General features: G+C 33.2%; 3 protein-coding genes across 3 annotated transcripts; 1 reads left to right on the top strand and 2 right to left on the bottom strand.

Annotated features, from left to right (window-relative positions):
- Positions 1–425: 425 nt before the first annotated feature.
- Positions 426–1,709, bottom strand: LOC139885187 (F-box/kelch-repeat protein At3g06240-like). The gene has a single exon (XM_071869126.1). The coding sequence runs from the start codon at positions 1,707–1,709 to the stop codon at positions 426–428; it is 1,284 nt and encodes a 427-aa protein (XP_071725227.1).
- Positions 1,710–7,985: 6,276 nt separating this feature from the next.
- LOC139885191 (ATP synthase subunit delta', mitochondrial-like) lies at positions 7,986–9,311 on the top strand. Its single transcript, XM_071869131.1, has 3 exons — positions 7,986–8,251; positions 8,377–8,422; positions 9,039–9,311. The coding sequence occupies exons 1-3, from the start codon at positions 7,986–7,988 to the stop codon at positions 9,309–9,311; spliced, it is 585 nt and encodes a 194-aa protein (XP_071725232.1).
- A 4,483-nt stretch (positions 9,312–13,794) lies between these two features.
- Positions 13,795–19,504, bottom strand: LOC139885188 (lon protease homolog 2, peroxisomal-like). Its single transcript, XM_071869127.1, has 18 exons — positions 19,395–19,504; positions 18,887–18,999; positions 18,684–18,780; positions 18,264–18,433; positions 17,923–18,014; positions 17,707–17,770; positions 17,270–17,448; positions 17,104–17,187; positions 16,620–16,747; positions 16,306–16,507; positions 16,013–16,219; positions 15,742–15,872; positions 15,368–15,581; positions 14,967–15,275; positions 14,636–14,830; positions 14,298–14,543; positions 14,062–14,163; positions 13,795–13,878 (listed from the first exon to the last, which is right to left on the bottom strand). Exons 1-18 carry the CDS (start codon positions 19,502–19,504, stop codon positions 13,795–13,797), a joined length of 2,727 nt encoding a protein of 908 aa, XP_071725228.1.
- Between the last annotated feature and the right edge of the window lie 1,410 nt (positions 19,505–20,914).

The following is a 20,914-nucleotide window of genomic DNA, read 5'->3' on the forward strand; positions in this document are numbered from 1 at the left end:
CACTATAATACTCTTAATCAATATTTGTGCTATATAATTAATGGGTCAAATGAACTCCATTTTGGTGGTATTTTATATATTATTCATTTGACTCAAAAAGTTTGGAATCAAAGTCTGGGTTGAAACAGAAGAAAAATTCGAAAATAGTAAATTAAATAGCTCATGCAATTTGCCATCCGGATATATTTTCTATTGAACATGATCGTTAAGAGAGAAAGTACGCACAGTAACTAAATGGTTATTCTTATTAGCATAAACTTGCCAATCAAGTCACCCTTTTAAATCTAGAGAGACATATATGTTCATTACCGCTATAAAAAATTACATTTATTGTTATATGATTGATTCACTCACAAAACAAGCTAGCTAGAAAAGATGCATGTAGTAGCTCTACGATTTTTGTTTCCAAATTTCCTACTACAGAATCAATATCGACACTTGACATTCTCTGCATAGACATTGTCTAGTAAAACCAAGCTCTCTTGGATAGGTCTAAGAATATGACTAGCAACTAACCTTTTTATGTTGGCGATCTTCAAGTCTTCCTCACCCCTTAGATCATAAATCAAATGTGCATTCTCATATGTACACATTTCTCCATACATCTTCTTACTTCTTCCATATACCTCAAAGTTCATCTCTATGTCCTCGTCCATGTGAGCATACGAAAAACTAGACCAATTAAATAGTTGGAACTTCCAAATGTTGGTCCACGAATCTATGACGCCATAATCTTTCATCACCCACAATTGTAAACTAACATTATGCTCGAACCCATCTTCACACAGCATGCCAAGTGAAGAATCCTTATATACCACCAATTTCACTCGTCGTTCGACTCTTCGCCTTCTAATACTACCAGCATTCAATATATCCGGAACTTGAATATGTCGAAAGCTCTCTGTGTTCACATTAAATCCAAAAATCACACAGGTATCCCCTATATCATGATTAGCTAACCAGTGTAGTCCCCCATTAAAGGTAGATGGTGGTTTTTCATCAAAAGAGTAGTTGGGATCAATTTGACATGGACCATATTTCCAAGAGTCATTATTGAGGGAGAAGATTTCGAGATGAGACTGTATACCTTTTCCGTAATAACGAATCGTGACAATCTTGTAGTCGTTAGTTAGGGAGTCGAATGCAAATCCAAGATGCTGAAAGCGCAATGGAAGGTGGTACGGCATGCCATTGGGGTACCACATGCCATTAGTTGGAGGGAGGACAAGTACCTTTTGAATGACTGGGTTCCACAAGACAAATGGAGGGGTTAGTAACGAATCTCTGGCGAAGCATATCAACCCATTGCAAATCTCCATACAATTTGAATACGGGAAGTTGTAGACTTTGGCAAAGGGGAATGTGAACAGCTTGTAGTTGTCGTAATTTTGATTATCGTGATGAAATTGCAACTGGCATTCGTTCTTCCAGAGAGACAAGTACCGATTCCTTCCGTTATTGGTGCTATTGTGGTACAAGGAAGCGAACGATGGACTTTTTAGAAGAGAACGCCAGTGCTTTCTAACACACATGCATCGGCCAATAGATTCCACGGGTAGTCTGATCAATATATGGAGTAAAACGTCATCGGGAATATCTTTTAGTAAATCGTCCTTTAATAAATCATCCTTAAATAAATCATCTTTTGATTCTCTTAAGCATCTTTTAACCTTACACCAAAACCAACTGAAGGAAAATGCCAGCGGCATCTTTAACAATCCTGACTGAATATAATTTAGATCACGAACACAAGATCCAGAGCAATCTCAATAAAATTAAATTGTGAGCTGCCAAAAGAAAAAAGAAATCACAACTAAGCTTCACAATCCAGTCTTATCTAAACAAAACAAAATTGCACAATCAAATCTTGTGGGGTATAAACAGTCTATACAAATCTAATCTTATAATACTATTATAAACACAAAAACCAAAAACAAAGAGAGATTATGAATACGATTAACAGAGGAATTGACAGACGAAAAACCCTAATCGGAATAATTAATTATACGGAAACGTACCTGATAACTTTCGTGAAGACGATTTGTACTTAATAATAGAACCAGAGAAATTAAATTAATGGTAGAAGATTAGCATTGTCAGAAGCTGAAAAGGTGTTTGGCAACTGAGATGGAGTTAAAGTCAGTTTCGAATTCGGAAGAGTTGTTGAGTTGCACAATGATTGAACACGTGTCATGTTGGAACTATGTCATGCTGGCCTTTATATTTGGGTTATTACATAAACGGTACCTAAACTTTGCAAATATTTTCATTTCGCACCTAAACTTTCCTTTCTTACCCAAATATCACTTCTCGTCATACAAACATCTACCTGACGTAACACATCTTTTGTTTTACTTTCGTTAATTAAATATTCGTGCTTGTAAACCGAAATAATACTGACGGCAGATTGTAGAGAATAGTCCTGATATTGATAGAAGCTTAGAACGTTACAAGGAGTGAATGGTCAATATTCACAGTACGTAAGAGGGTATATTGGCCATTAACGAGGTCCATGTCTTTTAAGTTTGATGTGTCAGTCTTGCCTTAATCAAATCAAAATTCCCAAGAACTGTACTACTCCGTACGCCGTCAATGTACCGTACCAGAAAATGTGACGGCGTACAGTTTGACTGTTCTACAAAAATCACGTGACAAGTTAAAATTGTCGCTTCCAATCGATCAATACTAATATTTTTCCTTTTATTGAACAAATTTTGGATGAAAGATAATTTCAAAAATCGCGTCCTAAATTCGATTTTATTATCTTTAAGATGAAAATCTATATCGGATAATTATTAAACCAAAATATTCTGATTAATCAATATTAATATATTAATAGTGGATATAAATTTGAGAATATTTATTTTCGTGACATGTGGCATAAACTAAAGATAGAAAATATATTTATTGACAAATTTTTTAAAATACATAAATTATTTATACGGATTTTTATAATTAATTTTGATAAAAAAAACTTTCATTTAAAAAATAAAATTAATTAACAATTTATCAAAAATATTGAAACATAAAATTACATATTAACTAATTAAAAAATATTAAATATTCAAAAAAAAAAGTATTAAATAGTTCGTGTAGACTCGAGAAAAAACCTAAGTTGATATATAATCTCGATTTTATTTTTGTATTAAATTTGAATTACAATAATTAAATTTTAAGATTTCAAGTGTTTTGTGTTGTTTTCTTTTTATACTTTTTTAACTCAAATTATATAATTAAATTGTGGATCAAATATCATTTCCTGATTCGATCGTTAAAACACGTTTATGTTGGGAATAATTTAAGTATATGTGAACAATAATTGCATGTAATAAAATATACTGAATTTTATTAAACAACAAACATATAAACACGTGATCATAAACAATATACACGGATAAATAAGACAAGCATAGAGATAATTGAGGCTCGATTTAGAATCGATTTTCTCAAGACGTATATGTCGCGTTCCCAGACACAACACTAACGGCAACCATCTCCCATGATACAACGGAAAGAGGTATACCTCCGGGCACCAGGCGCAAGTGTGAGAAGGTAGGATCGGAACGTTAGGTCTCCAAACTCTCTCAAACTCAAAAGACTAATGCAATATGAATTTTATGTAGAGTGAACTCTAATTTGGAATTTTGGATTACACTTATGTAGCTGAATAATGTGTTTTAATAGCTACAAATGATAGACATTAAACCCACAAAAAATTGACTAATTAATTCAAATTAATCGATCATTTTAATTTGAATTTATTTGTTTACAGCCAAGAATATTCCAAGATGCTAAATACCATACTAATTTCATATTCAATAATTGGATAAGCTAAATTTATCCAACAATCCCCCACATGAATGTGAAATTAGCTTGACACGGATGTAGATACGAGAGAGATTGCAATACTGTGTCGCCGGGTTAGGTGGTCTTAACCTTGAACCTTCCGTTATGAATAGCGTCGGATTTACTCACTAAGAAATGAACGCGATGTCTTGAATTGTTCAGCTTTTTGTGTAAACCAAGACTATACTAATCACACATCACACTCTTTGACGACGTAATTTGTTCCTCACGTTGTGTCCTTTTAGGCCCTGGACACTCTTGGCGTTCATGAGTAACCTAGAAAATACAGCCCACATATTTCGATAGAAGCGGCTCCACTTCAATACTCATATAGGTGACTTCTTATGTAGAACATCTTCCCATGTCCCACTTGATTTATCTAATAAATCAAGATACAAGAATCATTAAAAGTTTTGCTTAACCTTTTCATTATTCAGCATTGTCCGTTATTCAAGGAATAGGTTGAGGAATGAATTTCCCCCACAATACTCGTGGATTCATGATAACTCTATTTCCCTTTGAACCGAGATCTGAGGATCTCCCATCTTCAAGGTAGGGTTTACCATTTAAACCAAATTCTATTTTATGGACTTTAGTCCCATTCCTCTTGATAGACAAGATCTCTATTTAAATTCTTAGTGAGCAGATCTGCTAAATTATCTTGTGACTTTACTAAGTCAATCGAGATAATTCCACTAGAGATGAATTGTCTCACCATATTGTTTCTTCATCGGATGTGCCATGACTTCCCGTTATACATTACACTATATAAATAGTTTGTGTTTCTATTGCATGATCAATGTAGGTTTGTGACTCCTCACATTCCACATGATCTCAACATAGCAATATTGACTAGTTATTTCATATTCATATTAACACCAAATATAACTTATGAATATATAAAATTCATCTCCTTATGGAGAGGAACAAGTTCTTATCATCTCCTGAACTTTATAACTAATCGACTCCTGCGCCGGCTAGATCGAACTGTGACACCCCCTCGTGCATCCTCTCCCCTAGCTCATCGGGATGTCACGAAACCGAGGAAACGCTCGAAGGGAGTCATTGGTGTGAGAGTGACGTTTTTATTATGCAGCAGATTCATTTTAATCGGTTCATCATGCAACTGAAACTAAATTATTATCTTTTTATTTACATATTTATCCTACGTGAATTGTCTCAAAAATAATAAAAGTTTGATTGTTACAACAAAATAACTAATGTGAAGCCCAACCTAAAATACAATATGTAAGCTCTCTCTGTCAAAATCTGACAGGAAGATACCTTGAAATTACTACACCGCGATGAAATAATCTACGCCACGATCTTCACCGATACACAAAATCACTATCAACTTGTGGAGGTATTAGGGTTTATGAGATTCAACAATCCCGTGAGTTGACTAATGATCATTGAAGGGTTTTATCCCCTCCCACACTCATAGATACATACATATACCCATATAGCATAACCAATATATGATTTATGTAAAATATAATTTTACTTTCAAGGTCAAATCATGTGATACTTCAAATCAAGCAAACATTTCAAACCCGAGAAAAGTTTATGGAACCACAAGCCCTATCAATCCGGTTCCCACTATTAGTACCTCTTTCGAAAGTGAGCCACTTTTATCGAAAGAGTCTAGTGTATGCCAACCTCAAATACACTATCTTTTGTGCTATTCCGGTCCAAGCACTGGACCAGGTCTCGAAGCTCACGTAGTGTAGCCAATAAATGGGACGTCGATTTCTCGATATTCCGCCAGGATACGACTTTGCCTTCCCCTAATTTTCTTAAAAGCTATCGGTGCGGTGGCGGTGAGAGGAATGGTGGCAAGTTAATGGTGTGGTCGTTTGGGAATAGAATGAATTTGGCTTAGTTTAGGATTTTATTTTGTTTCTACCGTGTATTTCTTATCCGAGCTTGATAGTGAAAACAATGCCAATAACATGTGTACATATTTATACTGAGTTTCCATATGCCGAATTATTGAGGTTCATTTATGAAGTCTACTGTAGACTTCACCAATATGTTAGTAGCCTTTGACAAATTTGGGAGCTGATTGGGTGTTTTACTGTTTTCAGTTCCCGATTCTGGATTGTAGGAGTGAATTGTCGAGGAAAAGAGATGGGTAATTGCAAGTTGGCCAAGAGAAAAAAATAAGAAAGTTTTTTATTAGTATGGCTCAATGCATGTAACAGTTTGAAATTATATCTTGGATATAAGAGATATCTTTTAATATGGGTAAACTTTTATAATCAAAAGAGAAACAAACAGTGGCATATAAAAAAATATAGCCATGTCGATAGAAAGCTTGTAAATAGTTAGGCATATGTCTGGATGATCAATTAATTGTTAAGGCGAAAGATTTATTCTAGACACGGTTCTAAACCACTAATTATACAGATTAATAATTTATTTATTTTTATGAAGATATTTAATGGTTTTTTTAAGTATATTTCTCAAGTTTTATTATTTAACTATTAATTATTAAATTAGCTTCGTCTAATCGTTACCCAAAAAAACTACGGTTAATCTCGGTATCTAATTATAATACATCCCTAAATCGGAGTACGGGTGTTACGCACCGTAACGTCATGAACAACGACACATCTTTCAATTGAAGTAATATTTCCTCTAGCGAAAATGCCAGTTTTTGTTGGGATTCTATGTTTACTATTCAGTTCGAATTTCTAGTTTCTAATCTAATAAATAAGATTAGTTAAATTGATGTTACGGGTAGCTTTCAAAAACCTGTATGAAGTTGTTGTAGGTTCAATCAGAGTTGCCAATACTTGTAGGCTGTAATGTATGCTTGAAATCCAGATTTGGGTGTTTTCATTGTAAATCACAAGTCAGTGGGCCAGTTTTTTGAATAGGAAAATTCGCACTTTTAAAAATTTAAAATTTAATATATTATATAAAAAATTATATAATAATTATTTGTATTAAACATTATTGAATATATATCAAATATTATATAAAAGGAAATTACTTTTACTCTATACTAATTATAATTATTTTGATTTTGATTTTATTTCAAAATCTAAAATCTAAAATTTTAAAATTAAAATTTTATTTTGTTTAAAAAATAATAAAATTAGCAAAAAGTAAAAATTACATATCAATGTTTGATTTCATTAATAAAAAATTAATTTCATCTAATCAATTTTTTTTCTATTATTTGAAAAATAAGATATGCCTATTTTAATTAAGAATATGACAAAAATAACGATTTTTATTAGGAATAATAGTTTAATAAAAAAATTAGAAAAAATAATATATATTATAACTTGATTAGGAATAAATTTTTTAATAATGCCCGCTTGAATAGGAAAAAAGAAAAACATGCCCGTTTTAATTAGGAAAAGAAAAAAAGAATATAATAAATTTTAATTAAGAAAAATTGTTTAATAAAAAATTAAAAATATATATTGTATTATAATTTTATTACGAATAATTTTTTAAATAATAGATGGATAGGAAATTGATTAGGAATAAAATTAAAGGTTTGGTAACCTTTAAACTTAGATCTACACCAAACGGTTAAAGATTTAAAAAAAATCGACACCACCACGACTTTCATCTCATCGAAACGAGTCCGGACATGTAAAATTTCTGGGATCCGGCGACCCTCGATCGGCGGCGCCGCCTAAAGTGGCGGCCGGACCACCATCGACGGTCGCCGGATTTTGAAAATCTTTTTAGGGAGGTTGAGGAATGAGGATGTTGACATGTCATTTTTCTGAGTCATCAAATAACGTATTGTTTGTTTGGCGATGACTGTACATACTTGACAGAATTTTGTTACCACATAGACAATTTTTGACGGAATGTATGATTTTGTTAGCGAAAAATCGCGAGATACCAATTTATTAATAAAATGCATTTTGAGGTATGAAAAATGTCACATCACATTGAACGAGAAAGGTGTAACATAGTTGCATATTAGCAAAAAGGTGGAAAGAAAACAAATTAGAACTATAGGGATATTATGCATCAAATACGTAAATAATAAGGACTAAATCTGTATACTACGGTTTTACACTTTAGCAACCAAATCAAACCAAATAAGCTCAACGATTTCTCTCATCTCCCTTCGATAAACACCACAACCCGTCGTCACCACCGCCACAATGCTGCGACAAGCCTCACGCGCTATGTCACGCGCCACTCGTGCTCGAACCTTCTCGACAGAAGTCTCCGCCGCGGCGCCGGCCCTGGATTCCACATTCATCGATTCATGGAATAAAGCGATACCAAACATCGAACCGCCAAAGACTCCGTCAAGCTTCATGACTCCCCGACCGTCTAATCCCACTTCGATTCCAACCAAACTCACCGTCAATTTTGCTCTCCCTTACGCATCTGAGCTGTCCTCAAAGCCTTTGAGTCAAAGGAGGTCTGTAAATTCATCATTTTTAGATTCAATTGTGTGCGCGCTTTTAACATGTTGGATGTGTTAATCATGAAATTCTGTTCGGAAACTTTGTATGATTGTTCTTGCTAGTCTCTGGTTTTGATTAGATTTGTCAGGATTTTGGCGATTGATTGGATGATAACTCTACATCTCGTTGATGTTTGTTGATTGGTGCATTTGTGGCTCTTTGCCAAAAAGTTTCTTTATTAGGTTTTGTAGAATTCTAGAGTGTGGAATTGATTCTGATCAATGAATTTTTAAATTTTTTTGTTGTTCCCATTAAGACTATTAATAGATGTTCCTCAAAATGTTGTCATAGTATAGTATCTAGGTTACATATTATTGAGCAAATTCGTCTAGTAAATAGTGTTTAAGGTGGGAAATTGATGGGCTTTGATGTTGTAATAAGCGGTTCTGTGTTAGATTGTGATTTTGTTCAAGGGAGCTTGCATGGCAAGATATTGTTTCTTCTTCTTTTTCCATTTTAAGACAGAATGTTTGCAAGGCTCCACTTTTGTGGTAGTATAGAAGTACTATTGTTCATTATGTGTATTCTATCAGTAATGGTGTACTTGTAGTCACTGTCAAAGAAAGTTTCGATTTTGGCCTTCTCAAAAGGCATATGGCAAGAAAACTTGTGCATTGTAAATCAGTGAATACTCCAAGTTATGGAAGTTTTCACTTTTGATTTTGTGGGTCAGTTAAAAAGTTTTTACTTATGGTTTGCATGATCACTATCAAAAAAAAATTTATCTTTTTTTTCTTTCAGGCTGAAATGGTCATCGTTCCTGCAACAACCGGCCAAATGGGTGTTTTACCAGGACAGGTAGCTACAATGGCAGAGCTAAAACCCGGGATCTTATCGGTGCACGAAGGAAATGACGTCACCAAGTATTTCTTGAGCTGCGGGTTTGCTTTCGTCCATTCTAACTCTGTTGCCGACATTATCGCCATCGAGGCTGTTCCGATTGATCAGATCGACCCGGAGCAGATCCAGAAAGGGCTAGCTGAGTTTACAGAAACTGAACTCAGCTACAACTGATCTTGAGAAAGCTGAAGCACAAGTTGGGATAGATGTTCATAGTGCTCTAAATGCTGCTCTATCTGGTTAATAGTGGATCGTAACTTTTTTTGGTTTGTTCATTTAATCTTTGTTATCGAAATTTTTTATGTGAAAATTGCAAAGGTTAAATAAAATCTTCTCGGTAAGGATCGTGTTTTGGTTTTCTAATCCAAAAATTTCCTTAAATCTTGTTCAGTTTGTATGTTTTAAATTAGGAAAATGTGCAAATTGAAGATTTCAATGGTATGTAATTATGTATATACAAGCGTTGGACGGGAACTCCGTACCTTTAAAATTAATAATTTAAATATATCATATAAAAATTTATATAATAATTATTTGTATTAAACATTATTAAATTTATTTTAAATAATATATAAAATATAATTATTTTAACGTTATATTAATTATAATTATTTTGATTTTATTTCAAAATTTACGATTTTAAAATTAAATTATTTTGTTTTTAAAAATAATAAACATAAGAAAAAGTAAAATTTACATATCAATATTTGATTTTATAATAAAATTTATAATTTCATCTAATCAATTTAGGTATTTCTATTGTTTGAAAAATAAAACATGTCCATTTTAATTAAAAATTAAAAAAAATATATAGTTGATTTTTATTAAGAATAATAATTTAATAGAAAATTAGAAAAAAAATAATATATAATATATTTTGATTAGGAATAATTTTTATAATAGAAAATTAGAAATTTCCTTGATTTCTTGAGATATGATTTGGACTCCATTTGTAGGAGTGCCTTGTTGGAACTTATAAAGATGTTGATGGTTCTGATGAAGGTCTTTGCAGTCCTTGCTCTCTTGAACTTCTTCCAAACCGTGCAAATTATGTATATGTACGAGGTAATTAATATGTTATTATCAGGGGCGGATCCAGGATCGAACGTCGGGTGGGACCGAAAATAGTCATAAATATTTAGCAATACATACATGATTTAATTTGGATGGATAGGTGGATTTTATTATCCATATCGAATTTAGCTAATGATATTTAATCCCGATATATTTTTTTCTATAAACAATAATATAATCAAGACAATAATAATGTGGGGATCGTGAAAAATTTAAATCGCATCGCGGATTCTTTTATAAAATTAAATCGTGATTTATAAAAATTTAATCACAAATGGTCATTAATTTTTATTAAATGAGTGAATTTTTTATTCATTCAAATAAATTTGATTATTATAAATAAAATTATAAAATTTACCTGATACAATAAGTACAATCATATTTAAATGTCTTTATAAAAAAAATCATATTTAAATGTCAAAAGAAATAAAATATTTATTAATCCAATTTATATTTGAGAAATGAGGACTAATTAATAATTTTAATAATTAATGCATAAAAAATAACTTTAATAATCATCTTGTGGATATTATAGAATTTAAAAAAGTAAGGAGAGAAAAGGAAAAAAAAATTGTATGCACTGCACGGGAATCGAAATTTACGATTCTAAAATTAAAAATTTATTTTATTTTCAAAAATAATAAACATAGGAAAAAATAAAATTTACATATCAATATTTGATTTCATAATAAAATTTATAATTTCGTCTAATCAATTTAGTTATTCTTATTGTTTGAAAAATAAGACATGTTCATTTTAATTAAGAATAAAAAAAATATAGCTGATTTTAATTAGAAATAATAGTTTAATAGAAAATTAGAAAAAAATAATATATAATATAGGAATAATTTTTTAAATAATATGCCCGTTTGAATTGGAAAAAAGAAGATAGGGTTATTTTAATTAAGAATAGAAAATAAGAATATAATGAATTTTAATTAAAAATAATTATTAACTGTTTGAAAAATAAAATACATTCGTTTTAATTAACAATATAAAAAAATATAGCGAATTTTTATTAGAAATAATAGTTTAATAAAAAAAATTTGAAAAATAATATATATATATTGTATTTTGATTAGGAAGAATGTTTTTTTTACTAATATGCAAGTTTGAATAAGAAAAAAGAATACATGCTCATTTTAATTAGGAATAAAAAAATAATATAATAAATTTTAATTAAGAAAATTTGTTTAATAAAAAAATTAAAATATATATAGTGTATTAGGAATAATTTTTAAAATAATATATAGAAAATTAATTAGGAATAAAATTATTATATTAGGAAAAAATAATTGATAGATTTTTATTAGAAATCATTATATTTTTATTGTGTTTTGATTTTATAATTAGAATAGAAATAAAATAAAATTATTGACTTAAAATTTTAATTCAAAAGCTTATTAAACTCAATAAAATTCTGGAAATACATGTGTAATAGATAGAAAATTAATTAAGAATAAAATTATTATATTAAGAATAAAATTATTATATTAGAATAAAGTAATTGATAGAATTTTATTAGGAATCATTATGTTATTTTAGTGTTTTGATTTCATAATTAGAATAGGAAAAAAAATATCATTGACTTAAAATTGTAACTTGAAATCTATTTAAACTCAAAATTCTAAAATACATGTATCAAATTACTATTCGTTAATACAACGTCATGTGTAGGAATAGTAATAAAACGCCATGTGTAGGATATTGATTTGACAATAAATTTGCAATTGGAACGGATTTAAAATTAAAAGTCCCGCTATTATGTATATATATATAAGATGATGATGAGTCAGGATATATCTATGCAATTTTGTTAACCGGCTGAATTTTAACAATATAGTCTGTCAGGAATTTGACGGGTTGATCCCTAAACTCAAAACATTTCTCAATCTAATCCAATTGTGGGTTACAATGATCGAATTCAGAGTTTAAGGATCAAAATGGCAAAGCTGAAAGTAGGGCAGAATTTTGAGCTCAAGCAGTCGAGCGTTTTTGGCCTGGTTTTTCGTGCTTCATTCAATCGGTTTCAATCAGTTCTATGCAATCGGTTTAAAACATTTTTTTTTTGAAGTTAATGGGTTTAAAACATTAGATTTTAACAAACCAAGCAGAATTTCAGCTTGGTTCGGTTCGGTTTAATAAATTTGAGTCCTCTCCTTTCTTCCGTCATAGCTGTGCGTTTTGACCACTTTAGTTGTTCGGGTCGATTCGGTAACGGGCGGTGGATTACCCAACTTAAAAGAGTGGGTTTAGCGACCCGGCCGTGTCAACTCAGTGGTTGGACTGAGTTGACACTTTTGACCATTCGTGTCAACTAGATTAACGGGTCCGGTTAACGACCCGATTTGCGACGTCAAACATATCGGGTTGTCCAACCGACCCGTTAACCCGAAAGGTCAAAAGTCCACTGAGTTGTCGCCAATTAATTTGCAGTTGAAGAAGGCCCAATACTTGGCCTATAGAATGCTTGAAACTTGAATGAATGAAGCCATGGTTGAACAAGACGACGCCGTTTATTATGACATATTTTTTCCACAACAAGCCATGAGTTGAAGCAGCATAGTCCAGGTGGTGCAGCAGCTGGCTTGTTGATCGACCAAATTAAAACTCTACTTTCATCTATAACTGTTTGTTTATTTTCTTTTAGTAAGAAAGTGGCCAATAAGGTGGCTATTAGCCTAGCTAAGCATAACGCCTCTTTAGTTTCAATTTCTACTTGTTTTACTTTCAATGAGTTGCCTCAGCTTGTGGCAAACTTGGTCCAATTGGACGGTATGACTTAATGAATGATCGCTTATGCCTTTCTATCAAAAAAATAAATCCTCCTACGAAGAGCATTCTATCAAAATGTGATTATAATTTATTAAAAAATATGTGATGATAAATTTTTTTTTGAAGTTATATGTGATGATAAATTGATAATGCAAATTTTTTTGTGTATACTTAAAAGTTTAAACACAATAATTCATTATCGAAATTTTGAATATCCAAATTACAAACAATTTCTTACTACTTTCAATCGAAAATACATGTCCCTTTACCAATATAATTTACATAGAAAAAAAAACATATATTTCAGAGGGTATGTAAGAAAGTTAAATGTAAGACAGCCTCACTTGGTAAAAACACAAGAACTTCATTGACAAAGTTGTGAATGTTCAAGGTATAAACAATTTATTTGTATTAGAGTAAGAAGGTTGGAAGCGTAGCATTAAAATTCTTCACAAGAGCTGATTTACAAACTATGGAGGACAGATTTAAGATATGATACACATTAGGATAAAAAAAGACATATCTAATACCCTCCCGTATACATATGTATAGACTTAGATAGATTATTAGATATTATAATTACATTTGTTATTATTCATATCTATTATTCTATTGGAAATTCAGAAAGTGAAATTTCGATCAAGTCCATTCGCAACTATTTGAATCTTGATCATCTCCTTTTCATCACCAGTATAGCTAACAACTCTGACTATCCATTGATCGATCTTTGAAGGAAGCAGTAAAAAGTTATGCCTTGGACAGAATCAGACAAATTGATTTGTCAGAGCTCATCGTACCTGGTCTTTGTTCATAATTTAGCATGTTGTCTCCAAGGGGACCCACCTTCAAACGCCTGTTCCAACACATCTTCCATGCGCCGAGCTCGTATAATCTGTGGCCAAAACCAAAACAATATAGATTTGTTACGGGTTCAGGGGTATTATTGTCCAAAATTGGCTTTCTCCCTATTTCTCATCATTTTTGTTTCACCATTAAGAATGTCTCTTGTAAGTTGACCCAAAAGAGAAAAGCAAATGAACAATGTTTTCCTTTGCAGCAGAAACAGATTTATTACCTCTAGACTAGCAAGCACGCTGGCTGGAACTTCAGCCAAGTCTTTCAAATTTCTCTCTGGCAGAATAACTCTCTTGATTCCACAACGGTGTGCTGCCAATACCTGAAAAAGGGTATATTTTTCATTAGAGAATATCATGTAACTTCACTTACACGCAAAAGGAACGACGTTTAACTACAGACTCAAAACTAGCCAGAAAACTAAAATACTCAGTTTTTATCATTCGGCGATTGTACCTTATCCTTGACGCCACCAACAGGAAGAACAAGACCCCTCAAAGTAATTTCTCCTGTCATCGCAGTGTCGGCACGTGCTCTTTTCTGACTGAATAGTGAAACTAAAGCTGTAACCAAAGTCACTCCGGCTGAGGGTCCATCTTTAGGTACAGCACCCGCAGGGAAATGTATATGGACATCTCGACCTTCTAGAAGACTGATTTCCTTACCAGCTGACAGATTGAAATCAGCTGCTCTGGCTCTCACCTACAAAAGAAAATGACAAATTCTGTCACTTCACTCATCTATCAAGGAATGGAAATGGATTGTCTAAATATCATCATGGGAAAAAAGATTACCCAGGTCAGAGCTATTTGAGCTGATTCTTTAATAACATCACCAAGTTGCCCAGTGAGATGCAATTCTCCCTTTCCGGCCATGGATGTAGCCTCTACAAATTGGACTTCTCCACCGAAAGAAGTCCAAACGAGGCCAACTGATACGCCGGGAGTTGCAACACGTTCGGCAGCTTCTCTGTCGTCGAATCTGGGAGGCTGCATGATTGTAACCACTAAATTAATGTTTTACTTAATTGACATGAACATGGATCTATAAACATTATCCAAAACTATGGAATATAAAGCTTTCAAACCAAACCAAAAGGGTATTTTTTGAAAAAAGGATTATTACCCCAAGTACTTTTTCCAGCATTCCTTCGTCCACAATCAAAGGTGAATTAATTCTGAAAGAACTTGATATCTCATGGTTGTTCACACCCATTGGGATGACTTCCATTTCCACTTCGCCTCCCTCAGCAAGCCTGTTCTCCAACAGTGACGACGATGACGAAACTTGGTGAACATTTTTGCTCACTGAAACAGCTTGGTCTTGCTCTGCAACTTGTACTGCTGCTGCACGAGCCAAGGCAGCCAAAGTCCTCTCAAGATTTCTGACACCAGCCTCCCTAGTGTACCGTTGTATGATAAGTTTCACCATTGCCTGTCATAAAAGAAGAGCATTAATAATGTATGATATGAAATTAAAACTTTCCAAATCACAATGATACATTAGCAATGAATATGAATCGGCACCTCTGGAATCTGAAGGAACTCGAAGCTCAAACCATGTTGATCCAGTACCCGTGGAATCAAGTGCTTCATGGCTATTCTAAGCTTTTCTTCTGGTGTGTATCCAGGAAGCTCTATAACTTCCATCCTGTCCAAAAGTGGAGGAGGTATAGGCTGCATTTTGTTTGCAGTTGCCACAAAGATCACCTTTGAAAGGTCAAATGGAACATTCAAATAGCTGTTGCCCATGAATTAAGGAATTAATCCGTTCAACACATGTATAATTATCCACAGTCGGTAATTAAATTTCAAAGTTTCACAATGGATCTGGAACAAACTTCACAATTTAGCTAAAAAAAAAAGAACAAAAGAATAAGAAAGTGCAGATGATAGGATACTGATCATTGAAAGTTTTATTCTGTTCGGGATCAAGGACCTCCAGTAAAGCTGATGATGGATCTCCACGCACATCTGTACCTGTCTTGTCAATCTCGTCCAGTAGCATGACAGGGTTGCAAACACCTGCTCTCTGGAAACCAAAACATATCAATACATTTAGGAAATTGCATAGTGACGTTTTACTGAACAAAAAAAGGAACAACATCAAGAAGAATCAGATATCCACAAAATACATGTCGTCAAATCCATAATATGCAAAACACTTCTTACCTTTATTCCCTCAATGAGACGGCCTGGCATGCTTCCAATGTATGTCCTCCTATGGCCTCTGATATCTGCCTCGTCTTTAACGCCGCCAAGAGATATTCGCATAAATTTTCTGTTAAGTGCAGTAGCTATAGATGAAGCTAAAGATGTTTTCCCAACACCTGGTGGGCCAACAAAGCATAAAACTGGACCTCTTGCATCTGGCTTAAGCTATAGCAGAAATTTGAGTGGATTAGTCATGATGAATTCCTAGACTAAGTAAAACAAAACTTTCAAGAGTAAAATGATTGGAATACCTTGCGAACAGCCAGATATTCTATAATACGTTGCTTGATCTTGACCAAACCATAGTGATCAGCATCAAGCTGTTCTTTTGCAGCTTTTAAATCTAGTTCAAGCTCCTCACTAGCCTTCTCCCAGGGAAGATCTGCAAGAAGCTCGAGGTAGACACGAGCACTGTTGTACCCAGGTTGCTGAGTTTGCATTTTCTTAAGCCTCCTAAAATTGTGGGTAAAAAACAAAAGATATTAACAGAAGTCACAATCACTTAATAAGACTCATCTAGTCTTGATAGCAATTTTTTTAATCAGCCTTCTCAAGGACATCATACCTCAATTCCCTCTGTGCATGTTTCCACACCTCTGAAGGCATTCCAGCACTTTGCATCTTTCTCTCCAGGGCAACTACATCATCATCATCATCCTCATTGTCGCCAAGTTCCTCTTTAATAGCCCGCATCTGAGATAGAAATTTAAATATATTAAGAGTGATGGCAGTTAAATGGGGCAAAATAACAGCCAGTATATAAGCAAGTGAAAGATTCTTATGAACCCCAACCTGAAAGACACTTGACAATCTCTCTATACCTATACTGATCACCTTGGCTACTAACTTAAGATGCATTTCCATCACATATTTATTTAGTCATAGCTCAAAATCCGAGTCAGTTACAACAGCCTTATCTTTATTTTCAATAAGCAGTTACTATACATAGAATCACAATGACCCCTTTTCACCAAAATCATATTCTATTAGGAGATCCTACATGTTTAAGAATCACCCTAAAGAAGATAAGTTCACAGAATAAGGCTAACCTGCTGCCGTAGAAGAAACTCTTTCTGGGATTTTGACAACTGCCCCTCGACCTTTTGGGTAATCTTCTCTGCTACACGAATTGACTGGCACAGGTAAACAAAAATCGTGATTCCATAAAGAGGAGATGTAGGTCAACATTGTTCTCAAATACTTAATGATTAATACCTGCAAATGCCTGTTGACTAACTCGGTAGCTTTCGAAAGACGTACTTTAAGATCAACTGAATCCAGCATGGCTAGCTGCTCCTCAAAACTTATCTCAAAGCTTGCCACAAATATATCTGCCAATTTGTGAAGAGGCAGCGTCTCCAGAAGCACTTTTGTTTTTCCACCAGTTTTTGCTTCTGTTAACATAAAAATTCAGAAGTATTAGCTTTAAAATCAACCAAACATCATTGACAACATAGCAGCAACAACCATGCTCAGTTCAAACTATATGATCGACTTTATAGAACCCTTTTATTCATTCTACTCAGTTGAGAGATAAGCCCATATTGCAGTGTGTTTTTTCATTTACACCACTGCCACATCATATACATAGCTGTAGAAAAAACTTAACAAGGAAAGCTAAGACTGAGCACAACAGCCTAAAAAGGATGGACCATCACAAATCACAATGGTCGTAATTTTTAAATGAAACATATTCCATATGTAAGGATCAGACAACTAGAAACGAGAACCAAGAGCACAACTTTGCTACCAGGAACTCAGGCACATTCGAAAAAGAAAGACCAATATGACAGAGGATCAAAACCTTTTTATGAAGTTTATTCTCCAAAGATGTTAAGATAAAATAAGTCTGATAACACCAGTCTTACCTGCTCAAGAACAGCTATAAGCTCCATAGCAGTTGCTTTGAACTGGCGAGACAATGTAACAAATTCTGGATCTTGCTCCATTTGCTCCATCTCTGAGAAGCATTTAATGAAAACAAGCATCTTAGAAATACATATCTCAGTGATTGTACCAATATGATTGAAATCTTTGTGGTAAAAATTTCAGCATCCGAACTGAAGTGGAAAATAGCATGGAAGAAGCTCAGATTCAGAAAGGACTATTAACATTGAAAATCCTTTCGAGTTTCCTGTCATGAAACTTCCAAGGAGAAGTAGGTAATGTCTATGGTTGGGAAGAAAGTAGGAGAAAGATTGATGCTTACCAGTCTTGGTCATCTCCAGGGGAGATATTCGGGCAGTAGAATATGCTCCCCTGGTGTTTAGTTCCTGGACATTGAATCTGCATAAGCCTTCCAGGACAACCATGTAAGTTACCCTCCCACTTGGCTTCTCCACTCCTCTTGAGAGATGTAAAGCACGAGCAGCCACTCCCCTAAGTAATTAACAACCACAAATGTGAAATTTGCAGGAATATGATAAGCTGCATTTACTTCTACCTACACTTGGATAAAACGCGATATGCAAGCAACATAATGACATATTCAACTAAGTTATACAGTAAAGAAAATGTCAACAAGTGCCATGTGTGCAACAGGTTCATCTAAAACTATCGGCAATGAATTGCAAATGAAAGACATTCAAAAACAGAACATGATATTAGAAGCTGTTGAAGAGTGTTAAACCTATTATGCCATTGAAGAACACTTCCATCAAGCTTCTGTCCGTCTCCCCCACCAACATGAACTTTTGAAGCTCGCACAGAAGAATCACTTCCTGCGCCTGAAAATGTTATGTTAGAAAAAGGCAAATAAAGAAACTCTTTTTGACACGACATCAGACACGTGTATAAGTAAACAATGGATACCAACTCAAAAAAGCAAACCACCTTGAGAGAAGGTAGTGGCCACTGATGTAGCCTCAGTAGAATCCTGGACAGGTAGAATGCCAATCAAACCCTTCTCCTCCCGTTGCCATAATTCTTGCTCCACTAGTTTTACACTGAATCAACCAAACAACCACTTCTATTAGCTTCACTAAAAATCAAACACACGACTAGAAATTTAACATTCCGGCAACAATTAAGCTGTATCAGAAAGAATATGATGCACTGAGCAGAGCAAACTTAAAAAACAGCTTCCTTCAATCAAATTTATGTATTAAAAAAGACGATAACAAAAGGAAACTTCTCAACATAACGAAAAACACAGTTTTTGAACTTCAAACTTCCAGATTGTTTCAAATACACTGTTCATTACAAAGTCAACGTAAAAGTTCAAATTGTCGTTAATTCATATCGTCCTTCCAGAAACCCGAACAAAAATATACATCAGCGTGCTTATGTTCATCCCTCAGTGATTCTACATAAAGAGATTGATAGAGAAGGAAGGAAAGACCTGCTAGGAGAAGTGCAACGAATACGAATAATAGCTCCGGGCAACAAAACTTTGTTCCGAAAAGGAAGAATCGCCAATCGACTCGGTAGCTCCACCGCCGATTCCGTCATTGAATTGAATTAACTCAGTAGCAGAATGATAGAACTCCAAAACCAAACGAGCTTTATTTATAGTTTTATTTATTTATTTATTTTTGCACAGAGAGAAAGAGAAACAAAAGGAAGCAATTGTGTTGTGTGTCTGCTCAATATAAAATATGTGAATGCATGAATGAATATGGCGTACATATATATGCCATGTGTATATAGTAAAATACTATTAAGAGTAAGTGTTAAAAAAGTAAATAAATTATTTATTTAATGAAAAAACAAAAAAGTAATTTACTTATTTTGATTGGTGCAAAATCAAAATAAGACGACAGATAGATAAGGACGTTTTCGTGTCGAGTGGTTCCCGTTCCGTTAAGTGGGTTGTTCGTCTACTTGGTCTCAAATTATCACACTATGTTACTGTTTAATCAAAATATCTATTTTACTTTGTCACAAAATACTTTAGTACTAAAGATTTTTCCCACAGAGACGAATAATGTAAGAAAAAACTTTTCCCTGCTTTGATATGTATATCAAGAAGGATACTCTCTCTCTCTACGAACATTTGTCGTATGAGTTTTTCTGGTTCAATAAAAAATTAGTATATTTATCAATAAATTTAAAAATAAAAACGATATCTATTTACAGGCATCTAATTTTTAATATTATGATATATTATCTTCTTCAATGATAGACACCCAACTTTTAATATGTTAAAAAGAAATACTAAGCAAGTTAAGATATTTTTATTTAATTTTTGCTAATTTAAAAAAAAATTAAGATATTTTTTCTTTTTTTAAAAAAATTAGAAAATCAAGGTGCGTTCGTTTTGCGGTTTACGGATGTTCGAGCTTGCTTCAGCTTGCTCCAAATTGTCTCGAAAAACGTGTTTTTTACTAAAAATGGCAAAAAAACACGTTTTTCGAAATAATTTGGAGCAAGTTTAAGCATGTTTTAAACATGCTCGAGCATCCATGAAACCGCAAAACGAACGCACCCTAAATTAAAGTGCTATTTAGCTAGAAATAGTTGGCATGACACCCAGTAAAAGGAAAATGATAATGAAGAGCCCTAAGCCGTCAGATTACTGGATAAGGTGGGGTACAAATATAAAAGGCTTTCTAATTTTAGTGAGGCGTTACGTGTCAGTCAATGCGTCACATGCTTACGTTTTGTTAAATGTGCCGGCACCACACCGGAAAAATCATTATTATTTAGTTTATTTGATGGAATAAGAGTCGATTCGTAAGTCATCATGTAATTATATGATTGTATAATTACGTCTCAATTAATTATTTTTATGATATTTGGTTAATATTATATAATTATATTGTAATTATAAATATTATATTTAATTGTACAGTTGATATTTATAATATTCAATTATAAAATATAAATAATATAATAAAAAAAATTGTATAATTATATCAA

Source organism: Rutidosis leptorrhynchoides, unplaced genomic scaffold, assembly GCF_046630445.1.
Source record: "Rutidosis leptorrhynchoides isolate AG116_Rl617_1_P2 unplaced genomic scaffold, CSIRO_AGI_Rlap_v1 contig86, whole genome shotgun sequence".
NCBI classification, from domain to species: domain Eukaryota; kingdom Viridiplantae; phylum Streptophyta; class Magnoliopsida; order Asterales; family Asteraceae; genus Rutidosis; species Rutidosis leptorrhynchoides.

Excerpts from the sequence above, each read along its gene's own strand:
- LOC139885187 (XM_071869126.1), bottom strand. The coding sequence starts at position 1,709 with ATGCCGCTGGCATTTTCCTTCAGTTGGTTTTGGTGTAAGGTTAAAAGA.
- LOC139885191 (XM_071869131.1), top strand. The coding sequence starts at position 7,986 with ATGCTGCGACAAGCCTCACGCGCTATGTCACGCGCCACTCGTGCTCGA. Across the intron at positions 8,252-8,376 it reads AAGCCTTTGAGTCAAAGGAG|ATTTGTCAGGATTTTGGCGA; the intron begins GTCTGTAAATTC and ends GGTTTTGATTAG. Across the intron at positions 8,423-9,038 it reads GGATGATAACTCTACATCTC|GCTGAAATGGTCATCGTTCC; the intron begins GTTGATGTTTGT and ends TTTTTCTTTCAG.
- LOC139885188 (XM_071869127.1), bottom strand. The coding sequence starts at position 19,504 with ATGACGGAATCGGCGGTGGAGCTACCGAGTCGATTGGCGATTCTTCCT. Across the intron at positions 17,188-17,269 it reads TAGTCAACAGGCATTTGCAG|TCAATTCGTGTAGCAGAGAA; the intron begins GTATTAATCATT and ends TACCTGTGCCAG. Across the intron at positions 15,873-16,012 it reads GTCTCATTGAGGGAATAAAG|AGAGCAGGTGTTTGCAACCC; the intron begins GTAAGAAGTGTT and ends TTTGGTTTCCAG.